Source organism: Copadichromis virginalis, linkage group LG3, assembly GCF_057382275.1.
Source record: "Copadichromis virginalis isolate Kocher_CV1m ecotype Utaka linkage group LG3, C_Virginalis_male_GT1.1, whole genome shotgun sequence".
NCBI classification, from domain to species: Eukaryota; Metazoa; Chordata; class Actinopteri; order Cichliformes; family Cichlidae; genus Copadichromis; species Copadichromis virginalis.
In genome coordinates this window covers 65196864-65224087 of record NC_140620.1, presented here as the reverse complement: position 1 = coordinate 65224087, position 27224 = coordinate 65196864, and the positions used below count along the sequence as shown (strand labels likewise).

Sequence of the window (27224 nt, the reverse complement as noted above, 5' to 3'; positions counted from 1 at the left end):
AATGGCGCTGCCACCACTTTAGACTGAGAAACAGCGATGGCAGCAAGTTCTGTGCAACTGCAGAACGCTGTCTGTCGGTCAGTCTGCAACATGTAACATGTTTAAATGTATCCATAAATACATTCAAATAGCATAAGATATGGGGTATGTTGCCTTTTTTTAATGCTGTGTCTTATCTGTGCTCTCAGTTGATCGACTACTGTGATTAACAAACAGAATGGGAGGAAAACTTCAAATATGCGCTACACAGTACTCAACAGATAGTTTTAACACTATAATCATTCAAAAACCTTTCATATTGCAAAAATTACAAGCAAACTGTCTACAAATAACTAGAAGGACTGGATCGTATCTTTCAATGACCAACATCTGTCTGACTGACTGTAGAAGATACAACAAAAATCCTTAATGCTGTTATCTGTGCTCTCAGTTGATCGTCTACTAAAAGAAGTGTGACTAACAAACAGCATGGGAGGAAAACTTCAAATATGTTCAGGCCTAAAGTTTAAAGTGAATAAGAACCTACGCTACAATATTCAACAGGCTCTTCTCGCTGCATGTTTACCACATAATGGAAGCACTGAACAGTACTCAACAGATAGTTTTAACTCTATGATCATATAAAAACCTCTTTTATCTTGCAGAAATTACAAGCAAAGTGTCGACAAACAAACAAAAGAACTGGGTCATGTTTTGACATCACAAACATCTGACTGACTATAGAAGATGCAACAAACGGCCTTAAAAAGCATTGATCTTACATTACAGTACTTTGAAGGTTGTGTGTAATTTCAATATTGCGCGATCATGTCATATTCAGTCATTTATAATCCATAAAAGTGTTGATAAATCTAAAACTGTTCTGGATATAAGAAATTCAAGAAACTGACCTTTTTTAAAATAAGTATTTTTTAGAATTATAAGTAATTATTGCCCAAATAATTCAGTTTTTGTACTAGTCTCTCTTTTTTTTTTTGACAGCTACTTTGTTTTTCAAGGAACTAAAACTTACGTGATTACAAAGATCCCGTGTAACTTTAGATTGGGTAGATGAAAAGAGAAGTTTTGTCTTATGACTCCAAAAACAGCTATTGGCCAGTCAAAGCACAGAGAGTTGGATTTCTTCAAATTTGCTAAATTCAGATGGAAAAGATGAGATCATAGGAAGAATTCATCAAAAAGTCTGAATGGTTTATAATTAACTTTTAATAATGGCTTTTCTTATTAAGGCTGAAAGTATACACTGAAAGTATATTATGGCCTTTAAAACTTTGATGTGTACACAGTTATTTGCAGTTGGATGAAAGGATGATGTCTTCATTGTGAATTTCCCCAGACAGCTAACGTCATTTTGGTCTGTTCCTTCCTTCACAATTTGTTTCGCTCTTCTCATAAATTCACTTCTCTAAAATCTCTGATCACATGACGGCTGTGCACACAGAGACTCGCTTCCAAACAGTGTGATGTAAAGTTGGACCGCCACTAAATTTCTGCCACACGTGTAACAGACATGCTTGCTCTCAGGTGTATCCATTACTTTTGCATGTGATCTTAAAATGTTGCGGTTTATCTTTACTTTTTCTTGGCATCTTTGGTTTTTCATAAGCAGTGTTGGGTTCTTAAGAAATGTAAGTCACCTGACAGCTATTGGTTTGATAGTGATGTAGTGACACTTTTTTCTTTCCTGACTTCTGGGGCATCAGCAGCGAGCACAGCAATTCAAAATAAAAAATAAAAATCACTGAGACCCTTTTACTTTTTTTCCTTTTGCATTAGAACTGCGGGGTACTCAGGAAACATGAAGAGATTTTTTTCTTTAAGAATTTTATACTAGTTGTAGACTAGCTGTAGGCCGCTCAGATGGAACCAGACATTTGCACCTTATTTAAGGTGCAAATGTCTCTTACACGGTTAATCTGTTCAGTTTTTTGAGACAAAAAAATGCAAACTGCAAATGTTTAGGGATAAAAGTACGAAACTGTTCCCTGCTACCTTCTCACTTATGTTCTTTAAATAAATAAAACATCTTTTTTCTTTAAAAAAAAAAAAATCATAATCCACATTTGCATAAAGACAAACATCGACATTTGACAACCATTAAAAAGTCAAAAAAAATATCCCAGAATGATCTCACAGCAACTTCACCAGACGCGTTTCCGTCTGCAAAATTAATGGCCGATTTAGGGGCCGACAACCTGTACGTGTTTCAGCTTAGCCTGTAAAAATGTGTTTATTTGATCCCATTAACTGTTGGTTGTATTTGATTAAAAACGGAACAACAGTGTGATTTTATTTTATCTTTTACTTAACAAAAAAAAAGAAGAAGATTTTTGCACATACACCGTCAGAGACAAGTTTCCCATATTTGGAGGGAGCTGAATTTGTTACATACGCAGAAGTGGCTGAACAAATGCAGAAGCTGCTACTGGCCATATAGACCAGCATCCACACCCCTTGCCACAAGCAACAAACTCAGCAGGGTCAGTTTCTCTTCTCACAGGAACTAAAATGTGGTAAATACATCTGCTGCCTACACTGAGCGGAATAAGGCCAAATGTCAGAAAACCTCAGTGTTCTCTAACTTTCGGTAAACAGGATAGTGTAGTTAAAGAAATGCTGTTTAATTGAACAGCAGTGTTGAATCTAGTCAACCACATAATGAAAACACATCATGTTCATCCTGATTAACTTTACACCTCCGTTCACCCAAAAACTGTTCATTTTTCTCGGAAACTGAAACCAAGCGCGAGATCTCTGGACATTAAATCTGGTGACATAAAAACAAAGCGTTCCAGTATTTGTGTCAACTCACCGGCTTTCCCAAAACACATCCACAGAGGAATGGCCACCAGCATTTGGTTCCTGCACCACCCAGCCATGATAACACAGGCTCGACACGGATAATCAGCTCCTTGAACAGCGAGCAAACACGACTGCTTGGTGCGTTTTTTTTTTTCCGCTAAAGACTTCGACTACTGCATACCCAGCTTTACAGCTCAGAGGGGAAGTTGTGGTCTGAGCTCTAAGTCCATTTGTCTCAGATCTCATCAGACCACTCCCCCTGTTAACACCAACCAAGAGGAAAGACTTCACTCAGGCGTCGGTGTCTGCTGTCATCTTTAATACTTTATTTGTTTTCAGGCGGCACAAGAGCGTGGAAAGAAAAAAAGAAAAAAAAAAAGAGGGTGTTTTAGACTTTACGAAGCCTTAAGATGTCAACTTATCGCAGTGGGACAAAGAAAACAGATGCGTTTACTGTTCAGACATAAAATATTTATTAGGTTGATTTGGGCATTGTACATGAATGGTGATAAACGAAGCCGCCTGTCAAAAAGCTCACTACAGTGAAAAGAGAACAGGAAGAAAGCCCGTCTGACAAGATAGTGGTGTGACAGAGAGAGAGAGTCCTCGCTGGGGAAGCGACACATTAAGAGTATCGCTTTAACGGTCCACCTCTCCAAACACTATGTCCTGCGTACCTGCAAGAAGATAACACTCGATGTGAAGCAGCTCCGTTTGCACGCTCGCTTCTGCATGTCTGCAAGTATTTAAGTTATTGTGACATTCTCACCAATGATGGCCACCACATCTGCCAACATGTGTCCTTTGGCCATTTTATCCAGACCGGCCTAGAAAGAAGCAAACATGAAGTAACATTTAGAGCAAGTGAAGCTTCCAGTATGCACGAGAGCACAAAAGTTGTCTTAATTCATGAGATTATAGCCTCGAGTTATCACAGTAACGACTCAATTAGTTTGTTTATGCAACTTCAAACACATTTTTAGCCTTGTAAACCCAAATTCTAATGACGACGTTCAACTGCATTAGCTCGTTTACCCATGAGCTAAGACGAACAGGAAGGAAGCCGAGGAGAGCTTTGGACAAAAAAAAAAAAAAAAAAAAACTGCTCCGTAACGCTTAATAAAATATAGTTAATGAAGTCAAAGTAGCCTAGAGGACAAGCCGTTAAATGAGCTGAATAATTGATGGTGGGAGTATTTAATATTTCACAGTGTCGTGTGAAATTTTTAAGTACGCACCAAGTGAGCGAATCCAGGGGCTTTGATCTTGCAGCGATAGGGTCTGCTGGAGCCGTCTGAAACCATATATACACCAAACTCTCCCTGCAAGCCACACACACGCACACACAGACACACACACTCCAATAAGCATATTACACCACAACAAAGTCCCATCTAATTAAGACTCAAAAAGCCTTAGTCGTACACTTTGATGACTGCACAATTTGTCCTTATACTCTACACTGAGTGCTCTCACCTTAGGTGCCTCTACAGCTGTGTATGTGGCCCCTGGGGGGACCTGGTAGCCCTCTGTGTACAGTTTAAAGTGGTGAATCAGAGACTCCATGGACATCTAGCAAAATAACACAAAGTTTGTGGGGGAAAAAAGCATAAAAAGAAAAGAGCATCAGTGTATATTGAGGGAATGTTAACATTACAACAGTGAGGGGAAGTACAGGTGGTTTCCAGCCTTAAGTGCAGCCAAATTTAATTGAGTTTTACAATAAAACTGTCCTAACTCTGAAAAAGGACGAGTGAACACAAATTAACAAGAAATTGAAATAACACACGAGTGATGAAATACAGAGAAGAACGTAAATAGCCTGCAGGCTGCACAGCAAAAGAGGAAACCTCTCTACTCAACACACCTTCATCTCAGACCTCTTAGGCGGAGCCACTTTGGCATCATCCACCTTTATCTCGCCCTCTGGCATCTTGTTCATCGCCTGGTGCATGATCCTCAGGGACTGCCTCATCTCCTCCACTCTGCACAGATACCTGAGCCGCACACATACACACACAAGTAGCAGTAAACCACAGGACTGATGTTGCTCTACGCCACTACACGATATACACCTCAAACACTCTGCAGAGAAGGTGGAAGGCAGACGTTAGCAGCTCAGTCTGGCATCATCATGCTCAGAGTGCATTACACAACTACAGTACTACGGCATAGTATAGTACAGGTAATCGACCTGAAGGAGAAAAAAATAGTTCCCAGGGCCATTTTGACTGATTAAAACAGAAGTGGATGTGTTCCACTCATGCCAGTGAGACTGGTGAACCACAATGTGCTTTGTACGCAGCCACATGTTTAGTCACTCCAAGAGGGTGATCAGAAAATAGGTCAAACTCTGTGGACAAACGAGGTCGCCAACTTCTGCCGTCTGTGAGTGACGGCTCATTCTGATTATTTATGCTGCATTCATGAAAGCCAGGAGCATCAAGCTCTCACCGTGTAGGCACGTAAACCAGGATTCCTTTTAAACACAGTTGGCCAATAATGTCTCTGTGAAGCTTTCTGTTGCTAGGCTGAACGTCTGAGTTTTAAACTGGGTGACATATTTACTGCTAAATTTACATTGTGTTGCTTTGATCAGAAACAGAGATATGCGCCATGGCAGCTGCCGAGTGGTAAGACCTGGTTCTATAGGCAGCCTTTTGTAAAAAAGCAACAGATAAACTCACATAAATCACAAGTATTTCATTTCAAAAAGACTAAACTGCTCAATAATAAGAGACAGTAGAAGAATATATATAATAAAGAGACCAAATATTCTTCAGGTGTGCTCATACCCGGGCTGCTATAGAGAAGACTCGGGCTGTTTGTCTGGAGGAGTCTTACCTGTCATAGCAGTCTCCATTGCTTCCAATCGGAACGTCAAATTCCACTTCATCGTACTTGTCATAGGGCTGAGACTTCCTCAGGTCCCACTTGATTCCAGACCCTCGTAACATGACTCCACTGGTGGTGGGAAAAGCAGAGTGATGCATTTCAAGGTTTACAAACACATGTATTTCTAGCAGCTTCCAGAAGGAGACTATTTAAATGAATTATACAAACTGATTTCATAAGTTTATGGCAGATTGCACCATTATTAAGACTGAAAACACACGTTGCCTCTGACACAGCAGTGTCACTTCCCTTTAGGAGGGTTTGTTTATTCATTTAGAATGCATTTATAACAGCTCACTACTGTGCAAGTGAAGCCATCATTGTCATCAGTGTAACTTAATTTTCTAATATGTCAGTGAACTTTCATTTATGGGTTACCTGAAACCGTAGTTGAGGGCCTCCTCAGCAGAAACCACTCCGATGTCCACAGTGCGATTCTTCCAGATACGATTGTTGGTCAGCATCTGCATGAAAGAAATCCAACATGAATGTCACTTTAAATTTATTGCATCCACAAGCTCCACACGCCCATCGTGCTTGAGCTCACTGAGAGCTTGTGGAGAACTGAGGAGAACATGGAGTCATTCACCTCTTCAACTTCATCAATCCGAATGGAGAAATTCTTACACCACTCATAGATGTCATCCATCAGGCCAAGAGGCAAATCCTGAAACATATTCAAATGCAACAATATTATACTGATCTTTAGATTGCATCTCTCATCTATCTATCTATATAATCTATATGTATCTATAGATAGATTTTAAAAAGCATGTTTAGAGAAGTGTTGAACTTTCTAGTTATAAAAATGTAATGAATTCTTCTCCTACCTGATGTACGCCACCAGGCCTGACATATGCAGCGTGCATCCTTGCTCCAGACACTCGTTCATAAAACTCAAACATCTGAGAGGAGACAAGAATTAAAGATTTAAAGAGGAAAGAAAAAGAAAAAAACCCCACACATTTCCATGTACAGTAGTGTCACAGTCTCAGGATTAGTGGCAAAACTCATACGCTGGATTAGACGGCCTATTTTAAAAGAAAAGCTACAATCGTATGTACCAGTCGATCACGGTGATAGGTTATCATTTCACTGATGAATGCTGTTACAATCAAACAACTGAGACTCTCAATGAGTAGACTGAGGCTGGTGCCACTGCAATCAAGTGTCTAGTCAACAGACACTGAATGCAAGACGTTTGAAGTTCAGTGTGAAGTTTCTAGACTTTGATTATTCGGGGTACCATTGTTTTATCAGCATATTAGTACTTTATGCAACAGTGTAGCCGTAGATTTTGGAGGACTGCGTATTCCACCTGTTGTCAGGATTTATGATGATGCAGTTTTCATTTCACTAACACCAAATCCTTTGATGACCACTTACTACTGTGTTTGCTTGACTTGGCTGAACCCCTTAGTGAATCTGTGGGGTATTGTCAAAAAGAAGATAAGTAACACTCTGACCTAAAAACACAGACAACCCGAATCTCACTATCAAAGCAACCCGGAATTAAGTAACATCACCGTGGAGCCACAAACTCCTCATTTCATGCTACGCTGGATGCCGTAAACCAGGATTCTCTTCAGATCATCACATTGTATCGCCAGCAGAAGATTCAGACTCAAGCGGTTGACTCATTTTACAGTCCTGTCATTTTTGGGACACTTTCAGTGACTCAGTGAAAATGTGAAGTCAGACGTGGCCCACATCCTGACTCACACACAGGATATTGTTGAGTAAACACCTGAAGAGCTGAAGGTCACTGTGCCACTAACTGATGAGAACATAGCTACTGTTTATGAATCAAAGATACAGCGATTTTGGGAGCGGGCTTGACTCAACAAAAAAAAACTAGAACAATCCCCAGATTAGAACCACAGTACACCTTGTGATTGTTGTTCCGTTACCTTCTCTCGCTCCTCGAACATCCAAAAGAAGGGAGTCATGGCGCCAATGTCGAGAGCATGTGTGGTGATGGCCATGATGTGGTTCAGGATGCGAGTCAACTCTCCATACAGCACTACAAACGACACAGAACAGAGCTCAACAAACTGGAAACAGGTTCCAGCTGCTCACTGGTGAAGTTTTACTTTACTTTCAGTTCAACATGTTTTGTTAGTGTCCACGTAAAATAAAATAAAATAAAAAAATCTACTTAAACACTTCAATGCTTCTTGAAATTAGATTGGTGATTACTTGGTCAAACAATCAATTCAATCAGATAAAAAAGCCCCAGGAACACTAACTGAGTGCAAGAACAGAGGCATGTTAGCTCTAGATAGCTCGTATGTCAAGTTAACTCTTCACAAATAGAGCCTAAACATTAAAGGCAGGTACACAACACAACAGTCAACACAGTAGTTGACGCTTTTTGTTGCCAGACACGACTTTAAAGTGATCCTCTTTGAAACAAAACTACGACTCTGATCCTTGGTTCTCACTGTTTCCTGTTGAGGAAGAATCCAAGCAACCACAACTACATTTTCCAATTCTCCACATTGGAAAATGTAGTCTTTTCAGATCTTCAAGTTCATGTACGTTGTGCAATTGTGGCTGCCTGATCTCTACCAGAAACCTCATTTGTTCCGTACAAGGCTAAAGGTGAGAGGCACGTGTCTGTGGCACAGAAACACACTGAGCGTACATCTCCGTGCAGCCTATGCTGTGAACTTTGTAATGGACCAATAGAAGACAGTAGCAGCGCTTATGTTTAGTTAGCGCCCCCTAGTGTGTCATTTTTAACTGCATCTTAAAGCAAAGGGTCAAAAACAAACATACCAGACAAAGAAAACTGCTGTTGGAAACTCAAAAAAATGTAAACGTTTGTTAAATGCTCATGAAATCAAGCTTTAAAAGGGGTTTTTTTTGCCCAGTGAAGGTCTTACACTTCCAGAGAAAAGAATGCTGCGCAAGTACCATGAAAGTGCACAACATTAAATTTGATTCATCTTACAGTCATAACAATAATGTAATGCATACTTTATTAATCCCCATAGGGAAATTACTCATCTGCATTTAACCCATTCACTCAGTGAATGGGTACCTCGGGGTAGCCGTTTAGTAGATTCAAACCCCCAACCTTCCAATCATGGGGCGACCACTTTAGGTCACGAGCAGTTGTCTAAGCATTTCACTGCATATCGTACTGTGTATGACTGTGTACGTGACAAATAAAAATTTGAATTTGAATTTACCCACTATCCCTGCCCCTAGCTATATTTATATTTATTTCATTTATAGCATTTTTATTTTTTTCTATTTTCTGACAGACTTAATAGTCTGTCAGAAAATAGAAAGAAAAAAAAAAACAGTTTCCTTCAGCTAAATACACAAACTAAAGATAAAAAAAAATGTAGATATGAGTACATAAGTGCAAACTACATTGTAATTAAATAAAAAATTATAATAATATAATAATAATATAATAATTTATAAATTATTACAAATTGTAATAATTTATAAAATGCAAATTTGGCATTAATAGTGGTTAAATAAGACTTCCAGAATAATGTTTTTTTAAATATTTTTTCTTCAGGAGTTTTCATATTTGACCACTCATGCTCAGTACCTCTGATCCACTGTGCACGGGGTGGGGCCTGGATGTTGAGCAGCTTCTCCACAGCCAGAGAGTAGGCTTGCTCATTACACATCATGGAAACATAGTCCAGGCGGTCAAAGTAGGGCAGAGCCTGCAGCAGAACGTGTTTTATTTAAATGAGGATGGTTACAAAAATAATACAAACTGCCCCTACACTTACATGCATACAAAATAATTTAACAGGTATGTAATGGCTGGAAGTTGGCGAGTACAAAGACCACTTAAGTCATCCCATTGTTCAGTACCTGCAGGTATGTCTTATACTCGATTAGCTTTTCTGTGCCACGATGCAGCAGGCCAATGTGTGGGTCACATTTCTTGACAGACTCCCCGCTGAGCTCCAACACAAGACGCAGCACACCGTGAGCTGCAGGATGCTGAGGGCCGAAGTTAATCGTCAGGTTGGACACCTCCTTCTCTGCAGGAGGATCTTTGTCTGAAAAACAAAGAGCACAAAACAGCAAACTAAAGTTCGACCAGTCTGACAGACCAGCACGTTTGTTTTCATCAAACAAATAACCATAATGCGGAACAAGCTGCCCAAACTATGAGCACATCTTAAATCAAGTGCACTGTGGAAATAGAAACGCGTAAGTCAGACACTGAATACCTGCCTCCCATCTTAATGAAGGCTGGCAGACAGAAAACACAGAGGACAAAAATGGAAATAAGTCAAACGTTTTACCGTTCTGTCTCTGCCAAAGGCTGACATGATACATTTAGACTTGGACTGTGTTCAACTCTCCCGCAGTCTTGGCAGCTCATTATTTTCCCTTTCAGTTACAATTAAAAGAAAAAAGTAATATTTGAAACGAGTAGATGTTGGTGAACAGCAGTCTTTACCATTCCACGGGGGCGGTGTCCACTTCTCATTAACAGCAGTGGGGTACATGACTGCACCAGCGAACTGCTCCGTCCACTCCACATCTGGCTGCCATTGTTTCTGCCTGTGAAACACAGCAAGGTTATTTTTAAGGCGATGTAGGTATGAGGCTGGGTGGCGACCTTTATCAGTGCTAACACGATCCTGCAGTACAAAAAGGTGGTGCCTCAGGCTACCTACGCGCTGCTTAAAGCCTTAACCTCATTATCAGATGTTACTTGGAACTGAGCCTGCCAACCTGAGGACTGATCGTTAGAAGTAGCTCATCAAGGAAACATGCAGAGATGGAAAGTTTTCTTCGTGAAAAACAAAATATGTCAATGATTCAGTAGTTTGGAGGGCCACCTTTTGCAGAACTTAGGTCGAGTAATTGTTTTGTGCATCACTTTATCAGTCTCTCGTGTCATTGTGGAGGAATTTTGGCCAAGTTTTTTTTTTTTACAATGCGGCTTCAGATCATTGAGGTCTGCAGGCTCTCCTAAGATCTCCCGACAGTGTTTCAATGAGGTTGAGGTTTGGACTTTGAAACTTTGTAGATTTACTTCTGCGACTGGAACAGCTATCCCTCATTTACTCATTTTAAGTTTTCACTCATCCATTCAGAGTCAGCGGATGCTGAAGAGTGTGCAGATGTCACCAACTTTCTGCAGAGCAAATCTCTACAGACCTCCATACTTCAATGGGCTTCGGATTAGCTAAAGAACAGTGCGTAAAGACCTTCATGGAATCGGTTTTTATCGTCGAGCAGCTGCATTGAGTGGTATAAAACTCTCCATCCCTGGAAACTAGAGCAGTGGAGACGTGTTCTCTGGAGTGACCAATCACACTTCTGTCTGGCAATCTGAAGGACGAGTCTGGGTTTGGTGGTTGACCGGAGAACGGTACTTGTGTGACTGCACTGGATTATGGTGTGGAGTTGTTTTTCAGGAGTTGGGCTCGGCCCTTTAGTTCCAGTGAAAGAAATTCTTAATGTTTCAACATATCAAGACATTTTGGACAATTTCCTGCTCCAAACTTTGTAGGAACAGTTTGGGGATTTCCCCTTCCTGTTCCAACATGATTGTGCACCAATGCAAAAAGTAAGGTCCATAAAGACAAGGATGAGTGAGTTTGGTGTGGACGAACTTGACTGGCGTGGATAGAATCCTGACCTCAACCCGATAGAACATCTTTGGGATGAACTAAAGGAGAGACTGAAACCCAAGCCTTCTCGTTCAACATCAGTGCATGACCTCACAAATGTACTTGTGACAAAATGATCAAAAATTCCCATAAACACACTCTTAAACCTTGCGGAAAGCCTTCCCAGAAGAACTGAACCTGTTACAGCTGAAATTCTGTGCAGACATAATATTAAATCCTATTGATGAATTTCATATGTGTGTGAAGGCAGATAAGTACGTATGGAAACACTCTTATCCCACGCAAAAACAAACACACACTCAAAACTACCACCAGGTTTATGAAATGTGTGCACCGGCCTATTTTGGTCTTGCCATTGTGTGTATGTAAGTAAATCAGAATCACTCTGAACCAGCAGGCTTGTGCACTCTGCATACTGCCAAGGCCCCATGTCTACATAAGGAAATACGCTGAGCTCCAGGTAAAGTGGAAAAAGTGGTAATAATGCAAGAAAGAAGCCTGAAGACACTGAAACAACTGTGTACGAAAAGGAAGCCAGAAAAGGTACAGCCTTCCAAAGACTTTGCATGAGAGCAACAATGCAATGAGAAAAAAACCACAGATCCTCCAGAATATGTGGGACAATGCCAAAACTGTAAGTGATGTCATTCAGCAAATCACTGATTTGTGCGTGAACTTACATACTATTATTAAATGATAATTAAATCTTGTGGGGGGTTTCAGAAGCAACTTTGCAAACTTTTTCTCTGGGAACTGTCATGAATTTAAACACTTAACATGCTAACTCAGGCCTGTACAGTCTAAGATGGAGCTCTTGGGATTTTCCAGTTCCTCTGAGCACTGCACAGCCTGACCGTGGATTGCATTCGTTGGGATTTCCACCCCTGGAAAGAATGTGGCGTTGTATTAACACACACCTGAGTGCTCTAAAACTAGCAAACAGCTAGTTTGGTAACATTTGCGGATCAGTTATTCAAATGCATTTGATTAGCACCATCTGGCTGCTCTGTGCCCTCCTAACTCCTATAGAAGTAGTAAGCATGTACATGTTTTTGACAGCACTGCATGAGTCCTGTAACATACAGCCACGGTAATAAAATAGCACGTATTAATGCTGAATATTACAAATATACAGAGGCATAAATATGTCAGTAACTAGCATTGCATAATGCTAGTTACAGGTTTATATCCCCCTGAATTTGGTTCAGAGACCTTCTGAAGCCCTGAGCTGAGTTAAACATAGCGTACTACACCTCCAAAATCATCCAAATTATCTATTTATTTTCATCCTTGTGCCAAAACCTTTAATTTTCTGTCTATGCGTTAAAACCATTTTGACCTCACTGACCATGAAACACCGATGTAGTAAACACTGACACACGCTGACAGCAGATCTCCAGTTAACCCGACAGTGGGAGATGCGGACCTATGCTCTAAACAAGCTGCTGAGGGCACTCGTTATAGCCAAGCAGCCAATAAATATGTTTTTCATTTATTTTCATACTACTAAACTGCACAGGGCGAGCCCTGCGATGTTTTATAGAAGCAAAGCCGGATTATGTAGCGTTTTGCTAGCATGAGCCTCTCGGCATGCACATCTGTGAGGAGCTAAGCGAAGACCGTCATGAGGACAAAGATAACTCGTGGAGTCACGGTTTGTCTTTTTGCTATCATACCTGTTCTGCAGCAGCGCACAGCCAGGGCTCAGCACATTATGGCCTAATAACAATTTTGTTGAAGGACGTCCGAGTTTGCTAAGCGACCTCAACATTGTGGCCGCCATCTTGGCTGTTAGACAACCTCCGGCCAGTGACGTAGGAGAGTTTCCTCTTCTGTAGTCGTGGTGTCGTGTCTGCCACCTGTCGGTAAATGTAGTTCAATTCATTGTTTTCTATTTTTATGTCTACGAAGATTTAAAAATATAAAGAATTATTAATATTATATATATATATATATATTATATATATATATATAATATATATATATATATATATATATATATATATATATACATATATACATATATATATATACATATATACATATATATATATACATATATACATATATACATACATACATATATATATATATATATACATATACATATATACATATATATATATATATATATATACATATATATATATATATATATATATATATATATATATATATAATAAAATGAAAGTAACAATTTAATATCATAACTTACATTTTTACATCAATAATTCTCACTTCTAATTCTCACTGAGGTCTTTTAAGTGGATTTTGGCATGTTCTCCCAGGTACTCTGGCTTGCTCTCACTGTCTACAAACATGCAGGTGGTTAATTTGTATTGTATTGTATCTTTATTTTGAACATGTTAAAATAGTACAAAAACAGAAAAACAAGACAAACAAAAAAAGCAAATCAAAAGGAAAACAAAACATTAATAATAATAAATAACTTACATGTTAATAAAGGAACAGGAAGATGCATAAACTTATTTAATCCCAATCCATCATTTAGTTACTAATAGTTATACTAATAGTTAATTGGTTATTCTTAATTTGACCACAGGCATGAATACAAGCTTGAATGGTTGTCTGTCTCTCTGTCCTGGATGGATATTGCACTTATATTATCATACAATGGTGCATCCAGTCAATAATCCATGTGCAGTCTTGGTTGTATTTAAACTTAACTATAATTAGATCCTAATAAATATGGGAAGAATTTGAATGATTACCCCCATGCTGGTAACCTCTAGCAGGTACATTGGATATAAAACAGCAGTGGAAGGTAAAAAGAATCACAGGCTATTGAACTTACTCAATGTTTTTACAAAACCAGCCAAAATTAGGACCCCAAAATTAGATAAAGTATTAAAAGTTTATTATTATTTTTCTAAAACACTTTGTACTGCCATCTATAAACATACTACAGACTTATAATGGACTCTCCAATGAAGAATTGAAGCTCCAGCAGTGCATGTTAAAAAAAATCTCCACCTACTCAAAGATGACAAATGCCACACTTTATAAAAAACAGTGCTTTTATTTATGTAATACTGTGGAAAAATAATTACATACCATTTTTAAAAAATATTGAAGGTAATGAAATTAAAAAATGAGAGTTTGATAACGTTCGTTGTACATCTTTTGAACAGTTTTCTCTGCTACGAAGAACAGTACAATAAGATAAACATTGGATTTTTCTAAATTCAAAGACACAATAATACAGGATACAGTCCTACCAGAGGTATAAAAGTACTGTAACAGGATTGTGAGAGAAATGATATGGACGTATACTTTAAACACACACACACACACCCACACACTTTTAGACACAGACATGCACACACGCAAGTGCATACAATAGTGACGCGAGCGCTCCGATTGGGGCGCCGCGTGTTTAAAGTATGCTTCCCGTACACGCGCAGTCATTCACGCATCTATACAAACACGCTGTACAAATCGATGTGCGCGCCTACGCCCACGCACTCCCCCTTGATCCTTCTCTCTCTCGCTCTCTCACACACACACACACACACACACACACACTCGCACGCCCACACGCTCACAGTCATACACTACTACATGTCAATATTGTGGACAAGCCTTCATTAAACCTCTCCTTACACATTCTCCTCTGGCCATTTTTGGCAGACGGACGATGAGGAATGATTCAAAAATGGAAATGTATGACATGTTCCTCTATAAGGCCACTCTAAACCCAACATCTGTGTTTTCTCTCTCCGTCTGCACCAGGCTTGTAGTTCGGAGCTCGGAGATAAAGGCTCCAACCTACAAAAAACTGTCTGGGAATGACTCAAGGCCCCCAAGCCTGGTTTGTAAAGCAACAGCCGCCAATAGTAGGAGCTTCTACTGCATATACATGGTCTAAGGTGAAGAACAACATGAACACTTGGCACTAGGTTTCTTTTATACACTGATACAGCCTTCTGATGTGAAACACAACCTGAATTCAGGCTCTTCTGTTGGCACTCTTGTCTCAGTGGATTTCCCTCAGGCCCGAGCTACGTGCGCTCTCGTTCAAAGTTTTGGTCCGTACGTACACATTACATGTTTTTACACTGACAAAAATAATTCTGTAATGTTAAAAAATAGAATACAAAGCTCTAGTCTTGTGTGCAAATAAAAAGAAGACATAACACAGATATAGATGTCTAAGACGTCTAAGCATGAATACTGTTGATGCAGTGCAAAATGACGACAACCCCCCCGAGCCCCCCCGCCCCTCCCCAGCCCAACAGTCCCCTACCCTGCCTGACAGGCATGACGGCCAAGTGCCACTGTACACAAGGGCGCGCTGGGCTACTATGTATATGTGCTCTATGATCACTGAATAAGTCAACCAGCAAAAAGGAAAGTTAAAATGACGGCCAGGAATGACTTCCACCGGTTGAGGTTTCTTCCGATCAGTTTGTACTATGTTTTTCAGTTTGCTTTTAAGACGCTCTCTCATCATTTTACAACGTCAGTTCACAGCAAAGGCTATGGGCTCCAAAGATCAGCGATCTCTTGTCCTCTCTCGGGTTCTTGCTCTCATTACCCATCTTGATTGTGACTTGCACCGTCCGCTCTTTCAGAGCTCAGATTTACAAACGCATCGGGAGTGAGGGAATTCCAGACTGTGGAATTTCCCTTCCCTGTCTCATTAAGCTCCTTCCTATCCACCCTCTCTTTTGCTCGCTCCTTGCTTGTTTCTGACTCTATTTATAAGATGCTTCCTCATGCGCAGCTAAGACTGTGAGGCGGGTATGCATCTCTGTCTCACACGTGAGTCTGCATCCGCTGTGTGTGCCGGCTGTGGGAGTAGTCAGAGTGTTGTGAGGTGTAGGAGAAGCGAGTGGAGCTGCCGTACTTTCCTAGTCCAGTCTCTGATCCCGAGGGAGCTGGGCCTCCTGGGCCAACCCCAACCCCAGGGCTGCCCACCCCAGATCCTACCCCGTACATCTCATAAGACGGGCCGGCTTCCAGAGGAGCCAAGCTGGATGGTGCAAAACCCATTCGGTAGGTCTGGTAGTGCGAGGGGTATCCATAGTTGTCGTAGGCCAGCTGGGAAGTGGAGTCCAAGAGGCTGCAGTCTCCAGGGAATTCACTGGTGGCAGGGGCAGGGTTAGCCGGGGGCTGCTGGCTCTGGCCCCCGCGGGTGAAGGTGTTGAACTGGGCGTAGCTGATGTGGGACAGTCTGGAAGGCGGTCGCGGGTCGTAGCAGGCTTGTGGGCGTCCGGGTGACGTGAGGGGGCCAGGGGGCCCTGGGGCTCCTCCGCTGGCTGTGGCACCTGAGCCACCGGTGCTGCTGCTGATAGATGCAGCTCCCCCTGGTGTTCCCGTGGGGGAGCGGTAGTCAGAGTAGTGCATGGTGGAATGGGAGGCAGGACGGACTTCATCGTGGGTGGAGGCTCGCACATTGTAATAGCCATTGGTGGGGTCCTGAAGAGAGAAACAAGACAGCAGGAAACAAAAGAAAGAATGAGTAAAAAGAGTTCAGAGAGTTTATTTTTAATGATTTTTTAACAATTTAGCAAAGTTCAAAGGTCTCTGTAGTAAATCATGTTCCTTTCTGTTCTCTCAGAGACTTTTCTGTAGTCGTGGAAGGTCAGAGGTCAGGGCTAACCGCAAGTTTTAAGCTGTTTAACATCAAGGTGAAGATTCATTAAAATCGTGCTGTGTGGCCAGTTTGCTCCTTAATCGTGACTCAGCTGCTCGAGTCCTTTGCAGAAATGAGTGCAAATCGATTTCTTGGGAGTCTTCAAAAATGACACTCAAGGCTAAAGCACCCTGCATGATTCGTCTGCAGCACGGCCCTATCAAACCCGACAGCTGAGAGAACCGTGACATCGTGTCACCCTGCTTGTCAGTTTTTACATTTAGACTTTTATTTGCATGCGTAATAATTTTAATGAAAAGCTGGAAATTATGCACATAAAAATGTGTAACCAATATTTAACCAGTGGTCAAAATTATTATAGAAAGGAAGAGGATAGCATGTAAGAGTACACTGAGTATATCTCATTAGTTTCAGTTCAAATATTTGCTAACAGAAACACACGAGTTTCACCGTTTGTTTTATTGTTATGAATTTCACTCAAATATAAAATAACAAGAAAATGCACATTACACTAACGGTGTCCTAAAAAACTGACGATAACTGGGCCATTTAAAAATGAAATATCAATGATTTGTCAAAAATGAACCGATGATAAAACTGCAAATAACTGTATAATTTGTACATTATTCTACAGTTATGTTTACAGACTCTCTCTCACCTCCATGTGCTTATATTTTAAGTTTCATTTGCCAAAAAAGACAACACATAAGAATCATTTTTTTAAAGGTTTAGTAGCTTTAGTGCTATTATCTCTCCACCGTCTATATCTGGATGTTTTTAACTGCTGTTAGCAGCTCACAGAGATATCAACTTTCCAGTGTATATACAGAATTTGGGCTTTTATTTGGCAGGTATTCTTATTGTGTATTTTGTATCCCAGGAGACCAGATTAGTCAAGTTAACAATAAGAAGAAATTCTGATTCTTGCTGAATTTAAGCATCCATGAGCAGCAGGACAACACGCAGGGCTGACCCCAGGATGCCTGCGTTAAAAATGAAACGATGCTTTCCTTGCTCACTACATCGCAATTTGCTCTTCAGCTCAATCTAACATGTTTCTGCAATTTCATTGTCTTTCAGACTTCTCTCCCACCCAACTTTGCTTCACTGTTTTGCTGCTTCAGGCAGCAGGAAGAACAAAATTTTTTTAAAAAGCAGTTGTCGGGGTGATCTAACAACCTCCTGGGGCGGATTCATGTCTCTGTTTCTTCAAAGTGATCCGAGGCAGCACTTCAGCTAGTGGGGTGGTTTGTTTGCCCTCACAAAATATTCATGGTGGGTGGAGGGTGGGGGCGCGGGGAGTTAAGAAGAACATTTTGGCAGCTGTTTGCGTGAAAATTCATTCATCACCTTAGCCCAACCCCACAGTGTCAAAATGTGTAAATGATTCATGCCAGCTAAATAGGCAGAGTGTGCTTGAACCTGGTTTGTTCTTTTAAACATTTCTTTCCAATTTATGGAGTTTTTGTCTTCTTCTGTGTTTTGTCTTGTAATGACTCTGCAGCCAGCTCGCTATGTAATCAGAGGGAAGAGTTACATCACAGTTGGACTGAGAGGGAAAGGCAGAAAAGACCAAAAGAGCTCCAGCAATTAAGGCCAGCTGCACTGAAAAAATTTGATCTTAAATATCCTACTCTAACATTCTCACAGATACTGAGTACAGCACTTACACTATTCCCAGCATACCACCAGCAAATGAGGCAGAACACATCTCTGCTGAAAAGACGATTAGCCCAAAGGAAAAATCTGGCTTCAGAAATCGTACTTTTTTCCAACGTTTTGAAGAACACTCATTCCTGAACTGACATACGCAAATGTTTCTGGCATCTGTGTGATCTCACCTTGAGGTCATACTCCTGGCGGGTGTCCAGGGTGTCACTGCGGAGGTCAGACTTGAGCTCTATGTCATCTTTAAAGGGCTGATTGGAAGGAGAGAAGGACACAGAGGGGAGAAACTAAACCGTCAAACAACAAAACAAAACAAAAAAACAAAAACAAGGAGGAGACAGGAAAAGGGAAGGAGGCGACAGAGTGTGACAGGAGAAGAGAAAATGGGATTGAAAGTGTTAAAAAGGGGAGATTAAAAGGGAAAAAACATGGTGTTTTTCTTTAGTCAAAAGCCACAGTGTGGTGCAGGAAGAGGTTACCGAGTTAATCTGAGGGTTTTTTTCTACAACTACAGGCTGTGTAAACAGTATCCAACCCAAACACACACACACAGACGCACACACCCTGCCGCTTCTCACCGAGTACATGGCCTTGACCATGCGCGAAGCTGTGGACACGCTGCCGGAGTCCTCCTCTAAGCTGTGGGTCTCCTTGTTTATCGTTTCTACCTTGATGTCGGGCTTACCCAGCGTGACCCCGCGCCGACCTGGAAGCAAAACACGGCGAGGTTGAATGCAGCTTGACACACGCTTGTCAGTCGGTGTGTTTTCGTGAGCTGAAGGGAACAAGTTCAGAGGGGACCTGCATCCATACGGTGGAGAGGAAGTCGTAGGTGTTTGATTTTCTCTGGTTTGCTGCCCGTTTTTTGGCATTAAATGAAGCATTTAATCTGCGATGCTCCCTTAAAAGGCATGGGAAACAATGGATTTGCAGATTTTCTTTATAATGTACGTGAAAGCATATGGAGAGTACGACTCACTGCCTTTGCGTTGCCGGTAGAAAATGAGAACGAGGACCAGCAGGAATATGAACAAGAGGATGGTAGAGCCCACGGTCCCACCAGCTATTAGCCCCACTGGAACCTCCTCTGTAATGAGAGGGTGAGAGAGAGGAACAGTGAGTTACAGATGTCTGCTCTTCGCTGCAGCAGCAAGGCTTTAATGGAACAAATATTTTATGAAGCTACATAACAAGACATGTAAAATTTAATATATAAGCAGGAAACATCTTTTAGTCGCTATATGCATACACACAATCAGCTTTTACTATGATTTATGTGCATATTTTGTTTTAAACTCATACTCTAATCATTGTCTTCTTTCCTTGTGAAACTTCTGAATAATTGTGTTCACTTCTCCTTCCCACTAGATGGTCATTTCATTGAGATTTTCTCCAGAACACTGAAAAATGTTCTATAAATATATGTGAAACACACCGGTCTCCTCCAGCGTGATGATCATGGTGCCCGGGCCGAAGGAGTTCCAGGCCGTGCAGTTGTAAGTGGACAGGAAGTCGGACTCCATCACGTTGTTGATGGTGAGGGTGGAGAGGACGCCACCGCCCTCAGATGACAGTTTGCTCTGCTCCACTGTGTACCTCTCCAGCAGCGTCCCCTTCTCCTTCTCCCACACGTTTTCCTTCCACGCCCACACCTGACGCGCACGCACAAACCCCGTTAGACTAAATCAGATTCAATTAAAAGGCTTCAAGAGCAGATTCATTGTAGTCAGGAAAGCTGTGTAAGACCTGCTCAGTATAGAAAAAAAACATCACACTGTGTTTTGCACTAATGTCATGATTTTTTTGTAGCCGTGCAGGAGTCACTACTTCATTTCACTCCATAATAAAGTTACATAAATACTGTGACGAGTCCTACTCTTGCAACCATTATAGCAGGAGTTGTCCTGTGATACCGTCGTTACCATGGGAAACATATGAGGATATTATTATGACTTACTTTATGATTCCCACCCCAGCTATCAAATCACAGTCAAGTCAAATGCTTCCAGTTATGCATTTGTGCACAAATACATATTAATGTGCTGTATTCAAGCACATTAAAGGGTACCTGAAACAGAACTGGTTACATAAAAGTGTTCACAGTATGGCTAATAAATGCAGAAGATCTAAGTAACTGGCAGTTTAATGATTTGTGCTATCGCCACACTACATTTTCAGTTTTTCAAACATGAATAAAAAAATTGAAATTACCGCTGTTTAAATATTTGCTTTTCTCAACACAACAGGGTGATCGTAGCTGTTAAGATATTTCTTTTCAAAAATGCCAACTGGCTATAATGTGTCACACTAACATTGTAGAATGACATGACAGTAATAGATGAATGAGCTGGTGAGAATCTTGCACACCCTCCAACCTTAAAGCCACTAAAAGCAGCTGTATTATTCAGCACTGAAGTACTGCGCTAAGGTGAGTTAATTATACATAAGCCCACATGTTTCCATAATCTGCCCACTTATTCGAGAGAAGGAGATTCTCTTGGCTGTGGCGTTTACTGGGACAACTGTTCTTCCCCAGTCTTTTATATTTTATAAATCTTTCTCTGCCCAAACCACCGCCACTTGCATTAGAAGCGTGCAACGCAAGTCAGGATGGATCAGTCACAGAGGCGGGGGAGCCGCGGAGCTACTACTGCTGCGTTTCTGTGATACAACCAAGCAGGGAAAGCATCCAGGACGATTTCTGACGCAGAGCTAAAAGCGGGCCGGCTTAGTGTTGGTTTGTTTATGTGATGGGATGGAAGAACATTCTAGGAGAGTTTAAGGGTGAGTCACCACTCAAATAGAAAAGGGGACAGTGTCGGTGCCTAAAAGCATTCGCCATGCAGGAAAAGAACCATTTACGAAAAGGAAGGTACAGTAACCATAAAATAGATACTGCTGTCGGACTAAAAGGCACAACCTTGTTGTCTCTGTGACCAAAGCTTCTCCTGGTTTGGCGTTTTTCTCGGTCTGGACTAAAATGTAGAAAAAATTATCTTCGGTTTTTTTTTGCCACAAATGAGTCACATTTCCTTTCACTTACTATCTTATCTGGAGGAGGTGTACTAGCTATGTAGCATTTCACCTCTCCTCTCTCTCCTCTCCCGGCATACTGGACTGGATCACTGGAAATGATGGGTGGGCCTGCAGGGAGAGAACATGTGGATGCATTTAACAAAAATGTAAAAGAAACTACTAAAAACCGCTAAACCCAAGCTTATCACTCGTTTCTTTTTTTAACTGTTGACCTTACGGACCTGTTCAAAAGGAGGTGTAGGATGGTCAAAAACAAGTGCCCACCACTTTAGACATATAGCAATTTTTTTTTCTTTCAATTACAGAGACGCTGACCTTTTCGAAAGTACAACATTTTCGTTTACAAGCAGTGACACATTAAACTGTGTTGATGTTTGCTGACCGTTGACTGTGAGCGTGACCTCAGTCTCTCCTACTCCAATCCGTGGGACGATAGCCTTGCATACATACTGGCCAGCATCCGCTTGGCTTACCGACTTCAGAAACAGCTGATTGCTGTTACTCAGAACCTGTGGGGGAGTGAAAAAAGAAATATAAACAAGGCATCTGCAAAACTGCAGCAAGGAATAAACAGAATAAAGGTCCACATGTACAGTGTATAGGGAGAAAAAAGGTCCATGTGTATTATCTCAAAAGATCCCATCGTAGATAGTATTTAAGTATACATGTTCTTCCACTCTGACTCTAAATTGCCAACAATGCAAACATGCACATCCAATTTTAACCTATCACAAAGGTTTTGAAGACGCTTAGCAACCAAATCCATCTGAAAATTAGCCATGTTAAATTATGTCTAAATATGTAAGCATGTAGAAAGAAAAACACCTGAACGAGTTTGATTATACAGATGTGGTTTTTGGCCAAGGCAGACCACAGTTTCCAAACAAAGACATGTAACAAGCCCATTTCTTTTACTGTCTTAGTGATGGTCTCTTCCCCACTGTAAGTCACCGCAGCTAACATAAACAGCCTTATTGCTAACCAAACAGTCCATGGTGACACTTATGGTAGCAACAGCACAAAGAGGTAACTGCTGATCCTCAAAAATTCAGTCAGATATAAAGCCAGAAACTGCAGTGTGCCGAATAACCATTAGAGGCTGGTTCCAGACGCAAGTCAATCCTCAAAGAGCCCCATGTTGAGCCTCTGAATTCTGAGCTGTCATTGGTGCCCACCATAACTCTAACCCTAGGCAAAACAGAAGCATTATTTTTGCTTTTATTAAAAGCTTGTGTTAAAGTTTTGGCAAATAAAGAGTCAAAGTGACACACACCAAAATTCATTCCATAAATGCCTGCTTTACCTTTCTGCAAAGGTTAGAATAGGGTTCCCTCTATAATGGCTTAGATCTCAGATCATTTTAAACTCAAAAAAGAAGAAAACAAAAAAAGAAACAGGGTGTTGGCCAAAAATATGGAGGTCCAGAAGACTCAGAGATCAAATAAAGCATTTTGTGATGTTTATTTTATTTATTTAGACAGTAATTTAATCAACATCCAAAGGAGGAATTATAGATATTTAAGAAAGAATATATAAGAAATATAAATACTTCTAAATTAACTATTATCCCATTAATAAATACTTCAAATAGAAAAAAGGATTTACAGAACAAAAATAACTCTCAATAAAAAAACATTTCAAATTTACAGTGTAAAGAATTGATTTTCAAAAATGCTATTTAAAAAGAGGAATTGTGTGTAAAACAAAAATGGCAGTAGACACGGGCTCATCAGTCCAGATGTTAACACATAATTTTCTGATACTTGAAACCTTAAAAGACTTGACAGGGCGATTATGTCTGTCAGTCCTTGTATTGCTGCGCTCTATCAAGAGAAAGGCTAAAGATGATGCTATTGATTTCAGTTCATTTGTCTTACTTACACAAGTGCACACACTTTGACACAAATCTAAGCAATGAAAACCATTTAAGGAGCACTGTACACCTAGCCATCAAAGGTTTAATAACATACCGTAAGTCCTGCAAAATCACACCACATCTGATGTATGAGTTTGGTAGATTTGCTTATTGTCAGTAAATCTCAAACCATTTGAAAGCCTGTTTATTTTCCCTTAAATTGTGCCACATTTGTAAAGAAAATGCATTTGTCGGTTGAGCAGCAGAGTTGTGTATGTGGGTTGCACCCATGAAAAATCTGCCAAATCTTCTTTTATACATCAGAGTTATTCAAATGTATCAGCAGTTGGATGTCACTGTTAAGTGAATGGTGAAAGTGACCTGCAAGTATTTTTGACTCTTTCTTTTTAGAATTCATCAGCAGCTGCTGAGGAACGTATTTGAATATTTCCTTGAATCTCTTCTATGCCACTTTCCTTCACCTTAAAGCTGAGGGATGGCTTAATCCTGGCGAGGAGACAAACATCAGTGTTTTGCATCCTCTGTGCAACAACCACTCATCAAGATCAGCCAGAAGTCTATACCTGTCTACAGCTCTGTTGAGCAGCACAAGATATAGGAACAGACAAAATAATGAATAACTCAATTTCAGGTAGATGATGAACAGACAGAGTTTTCATCCCTGAGCTGTACCATGCCCTGCTCTGCAGAACTGATCAATCCAACTGTGCAATTTCCAGAAACAATACCAACATACAATTGGACAGCTTGCATTCTTTGAAAAATGCTGGGCCATTTATGATCCGTCTATCAGAAATCACGTGTCCTTGGCTTTCCTGCACTTTCATAATTCAGTGTTTCATACTTTGTTGAATATCAATAATAAAAGAAATGACTGAACTGCTGTTCTGTCATTGTAATCACCCTGTCTAAAGTCTTTTAAGCATCAGAACGTTATGTGGTAATATCTGGACTGATGAGAGCATTTTAATAATTATTTTAAAGGTTGTATGTTTCAGTGATTGCTCTAACACTGTGTGTAAATGTGACAGGCTTTTTGTTTGTGAAAAGCAAATTAGCTTACTAAAAACGATAGCTAGCTAGTGCTAGTAATATTTTCAAAAGCTAACATGAGGCTAAAAGTGATGCTACGGTTAGCCATGTTAGCACGTTATTTATAACAGGTGGTCAGGCTGAGTTCACCAGAGCACACTTAGAGGATCATTTCACTGCAGCGTCCCTTTGCATACTTCTTATACAGGCTCAGTCATACACGAGGTTAAGTCTCCTTAAACAAGCACAAACATTTACTTAAATGCTAACTGGAGCAGCTAATCCAATAGCTTATTAACTACATGAGGTTAAATGAGGTTTCCTATTGAGAGTTTATTGAGATTTTTTCTGTAAATCCTTTTTCTATTTGAAGTATTTATTGATAGATTAATAGTTAATTTAGAAATATTTATCTATAATTCCCATTTTTATTGTCCATGAAATGATCAGATAATGAATTATTGTATTAATGTCTTATTTTCTAGCTCATAGTTTTTTCCACAAGTCAATATTAAATCATGAAATCATCATCTCCCGATCCTCCATAAAAAATGGTACTTTGTAAACCAGTGAGTGATGTCATGATCACTACACTCATTTTTTACATACAGGTTATTATTTGCAAACACCAACTAAATCTACCATTTTTGGGGGGGAAATACAATAGATGTGAGCGACAAGTTACTAATAGTTAACCAGACATTTGTCAACAAACAGATTTTCTAAAATTCAAATTGAAAATAACTTTATTGACATAATTGAAATATTAAATATTATTAATACCTTTTGCTGATTATAGATTAGGATAGAGTTACTAAATTGGAATCATATTACTATAGACAACAAATCAAAACCTAGTTTCATGTAAGTTATAAATATAAAAGATGGTGTTTGAAAATATAACATAATGCTTTTCGATGACCGGGCGCTTTTGTAAACACTTGGGAAGAAAGTGTGACCTGTAAAAACAGTGTGAGCACAAGTACAGAGGAAAATGTGCAAAGCGTGGGCTCTTAGCTTCTTACCATGTTTGAACCCTTTTTGAACCAGGTGAGTGTGAGCGGAGGGTTTCCAGCCCATTTGCAGTTGAGGGTCACATCAGAGTCAACATCTACTGTTTTTGGCTGTGGCTCCACCAGCAGGATTGGACCGACTGGAGACAGAGATTGAAAGAGAGAGAGAGTAATAATGCAGTAGGACTAAAAGGGGAAAAGCTACTCGGAGAAAAAGAAACACAACAACGGTGTGTTTTATCCCTCTGACTCTGGACCGTAGTGAGTGAAGTGGGCCGCAACTTATTGAACATAGTGAGATGACTACAGTGTGACTCACAGTGAACGTCCACCAAGATGCTGACGTTGGTTTTTCCCACAGCATTGAAAACAAGACATGAAACCGGCTCGGTGAAGAAGGAGTGGTCGGCCTTGGTGGTGAACACGCTTTCCCTGGCACCCTGCAGCACCACACCGCCCTTAGCCCATCTAGGATTTAATACAGTGCGTTAGATGTACTAAAAAAAACCCGGAAAAACACAAAGATGAGTAGCATGTGTGACATGAATTGAAACCTAAAATTGTTTGATAACTTAGTTTGAAACTAAAATCTGTCACTTTGACTTTGTAGCAGCTACTTTAAGAAGCATGCTGAAAATGAGAATGAAGCCGACCTGTAGCCCATGATAGGAGGGTTGGCGTGAGCCTGGCAGGTGAAAGTGACTCTGTCCCCTTCTAGGACAGAGCGAGGCTCAATGGACAAGGTCACTATTGGTGAATCTGGAGGAGAGAGAGAGCAAAAGAGACTCACATAAGAGCAGGCCCTAGCACATCTAATGCATGCAGCAATCTGGAGGACAGGCTGATGCAAAATGGCTGCCGCGCATTACTTAATAGCTGCTATAAAAGCTTTTATCTGGTGGCAGATGGTATACATTCAAAATTATGATGCTTGTTCTTTTTTGTCATAAAAATAATAATAATAAAAGTAGCAGGGGGAACAGTCATTATATTTGTGTTTGTCTCTGTAGTCAATATTTGCTGTTAATATATGTATTTATCCTTCAGTCAAGGAATCTGAATGAGATGTGGAATACATTATTTTTCTTCTCAGTTTGCTAACTTGTCTGTATTAAGAAAATCACTGCTTACGGTGCACGTTAAGAGTGACGGTTGTGCTTTTGCCAGTGGGAACAGCCAGATTGGTGGCCACACAGCTGTAGTTCCTCCCAGTATCGGTGTCAACCGGCTGGATAGGCAGATCGCTCCGTGTGGTCACCCGCTTCCTGTCTGGAAGCACTTCCTGATGATTGGAGGATAGGAAGACAGAGAGAGATACGCACATATAGGAGTGTTAGAACTGCAGATACTGTGTATGTGTGTTCAGTATTTCTAGGCTCATGTGTGGGTTTGTCTTTTTAGGTTTACAGTGATGCTGTTAGCCCCCTCCACAGGTAGACCATCTTTGAGCCACTCGATCATGGAGGGCGGCTTTGCCCCTCGAGACACACAGCTCAGGTTGTAGGACTCCCCTGCATTCAGCAGTACCTCCGGACCCCCATCAATCACTGGGTCGTCTGGGGGGACTGCAGCAGAAAAAGAGCGCAGTTAGAATCAAACACCGTCTCGCGTGCATCCCATAGTCATGTGCAAAGACACAGATGCACACAAACATA

General features: G+C 40.6%; 2 protein-coding genes across 2 annotated transcripts; both read right to left on the bottom strand.

The window, feature by feature from the left end:
• Positions 1-3251: 3251 nt before the first annotated feature.
• LOC146716659 (NADH dehydrogenase [ubiquinone] iron-sulfur protein 2, mitochondrial-like) lies at positions 3252-13145 on the bottom strand. The gene is made up of 14 exons (XM_085451885.1): positions 13001-13145; positions 10142-10245; positions 9544-9734; positions 9269-9389; positions 7608-7720; positions 6528-6602; positions 6287-6364; positions 6076-6161; positions 5647-5766; positions 4670-4799; positions 4279-4374; positions 4041-4124; positions 3572-3629; positions 3252-3479 (listed from the first exon to the last, which is right to left on the bottom strand). Exons 1-14 carry the CDS (start codon positions 13105-13107, stop codon positions 3442-3444), a joined length of 1401 nt encoding a protein of 466 aa, XP_085308011.1. The 5' UTR covers positions 13108-13145; the 3' UTR covers positions 3252-3441.
• Positions 13146-16044: 2899 nt separating this feature from the next.
• LOC146716658 (kin of IRRE-like protein 1) lies at positions 16045-27189 on the bottom strand. The gene is made up of 13 exons (XM_085441697.1): positions 27183-27189; positions 26977-27134; positions 26701-26851; positions 26223-26328; positions 25889-26037; positions 25582-25709; positions 22031-22157; positions 21656-21756; positions 20048-20264; positions 19592-19699; positions 19191-19318; positions 18786-18863; positions 16045-16766 (listed from the first exon to the last, which is right to left on the bottom strand). The coding sequence occupies exons 1-13, from the start codon at positions 27187-27189 to the stop codon at positions 16104-16106; spliced, it is 2121 nt and encodes a 706-aa protein (XP_085297823.1). The 3' UTR covers positions 16045-16103.
• Positions 27190-27224: the final 35 nt, after the last annotated feature.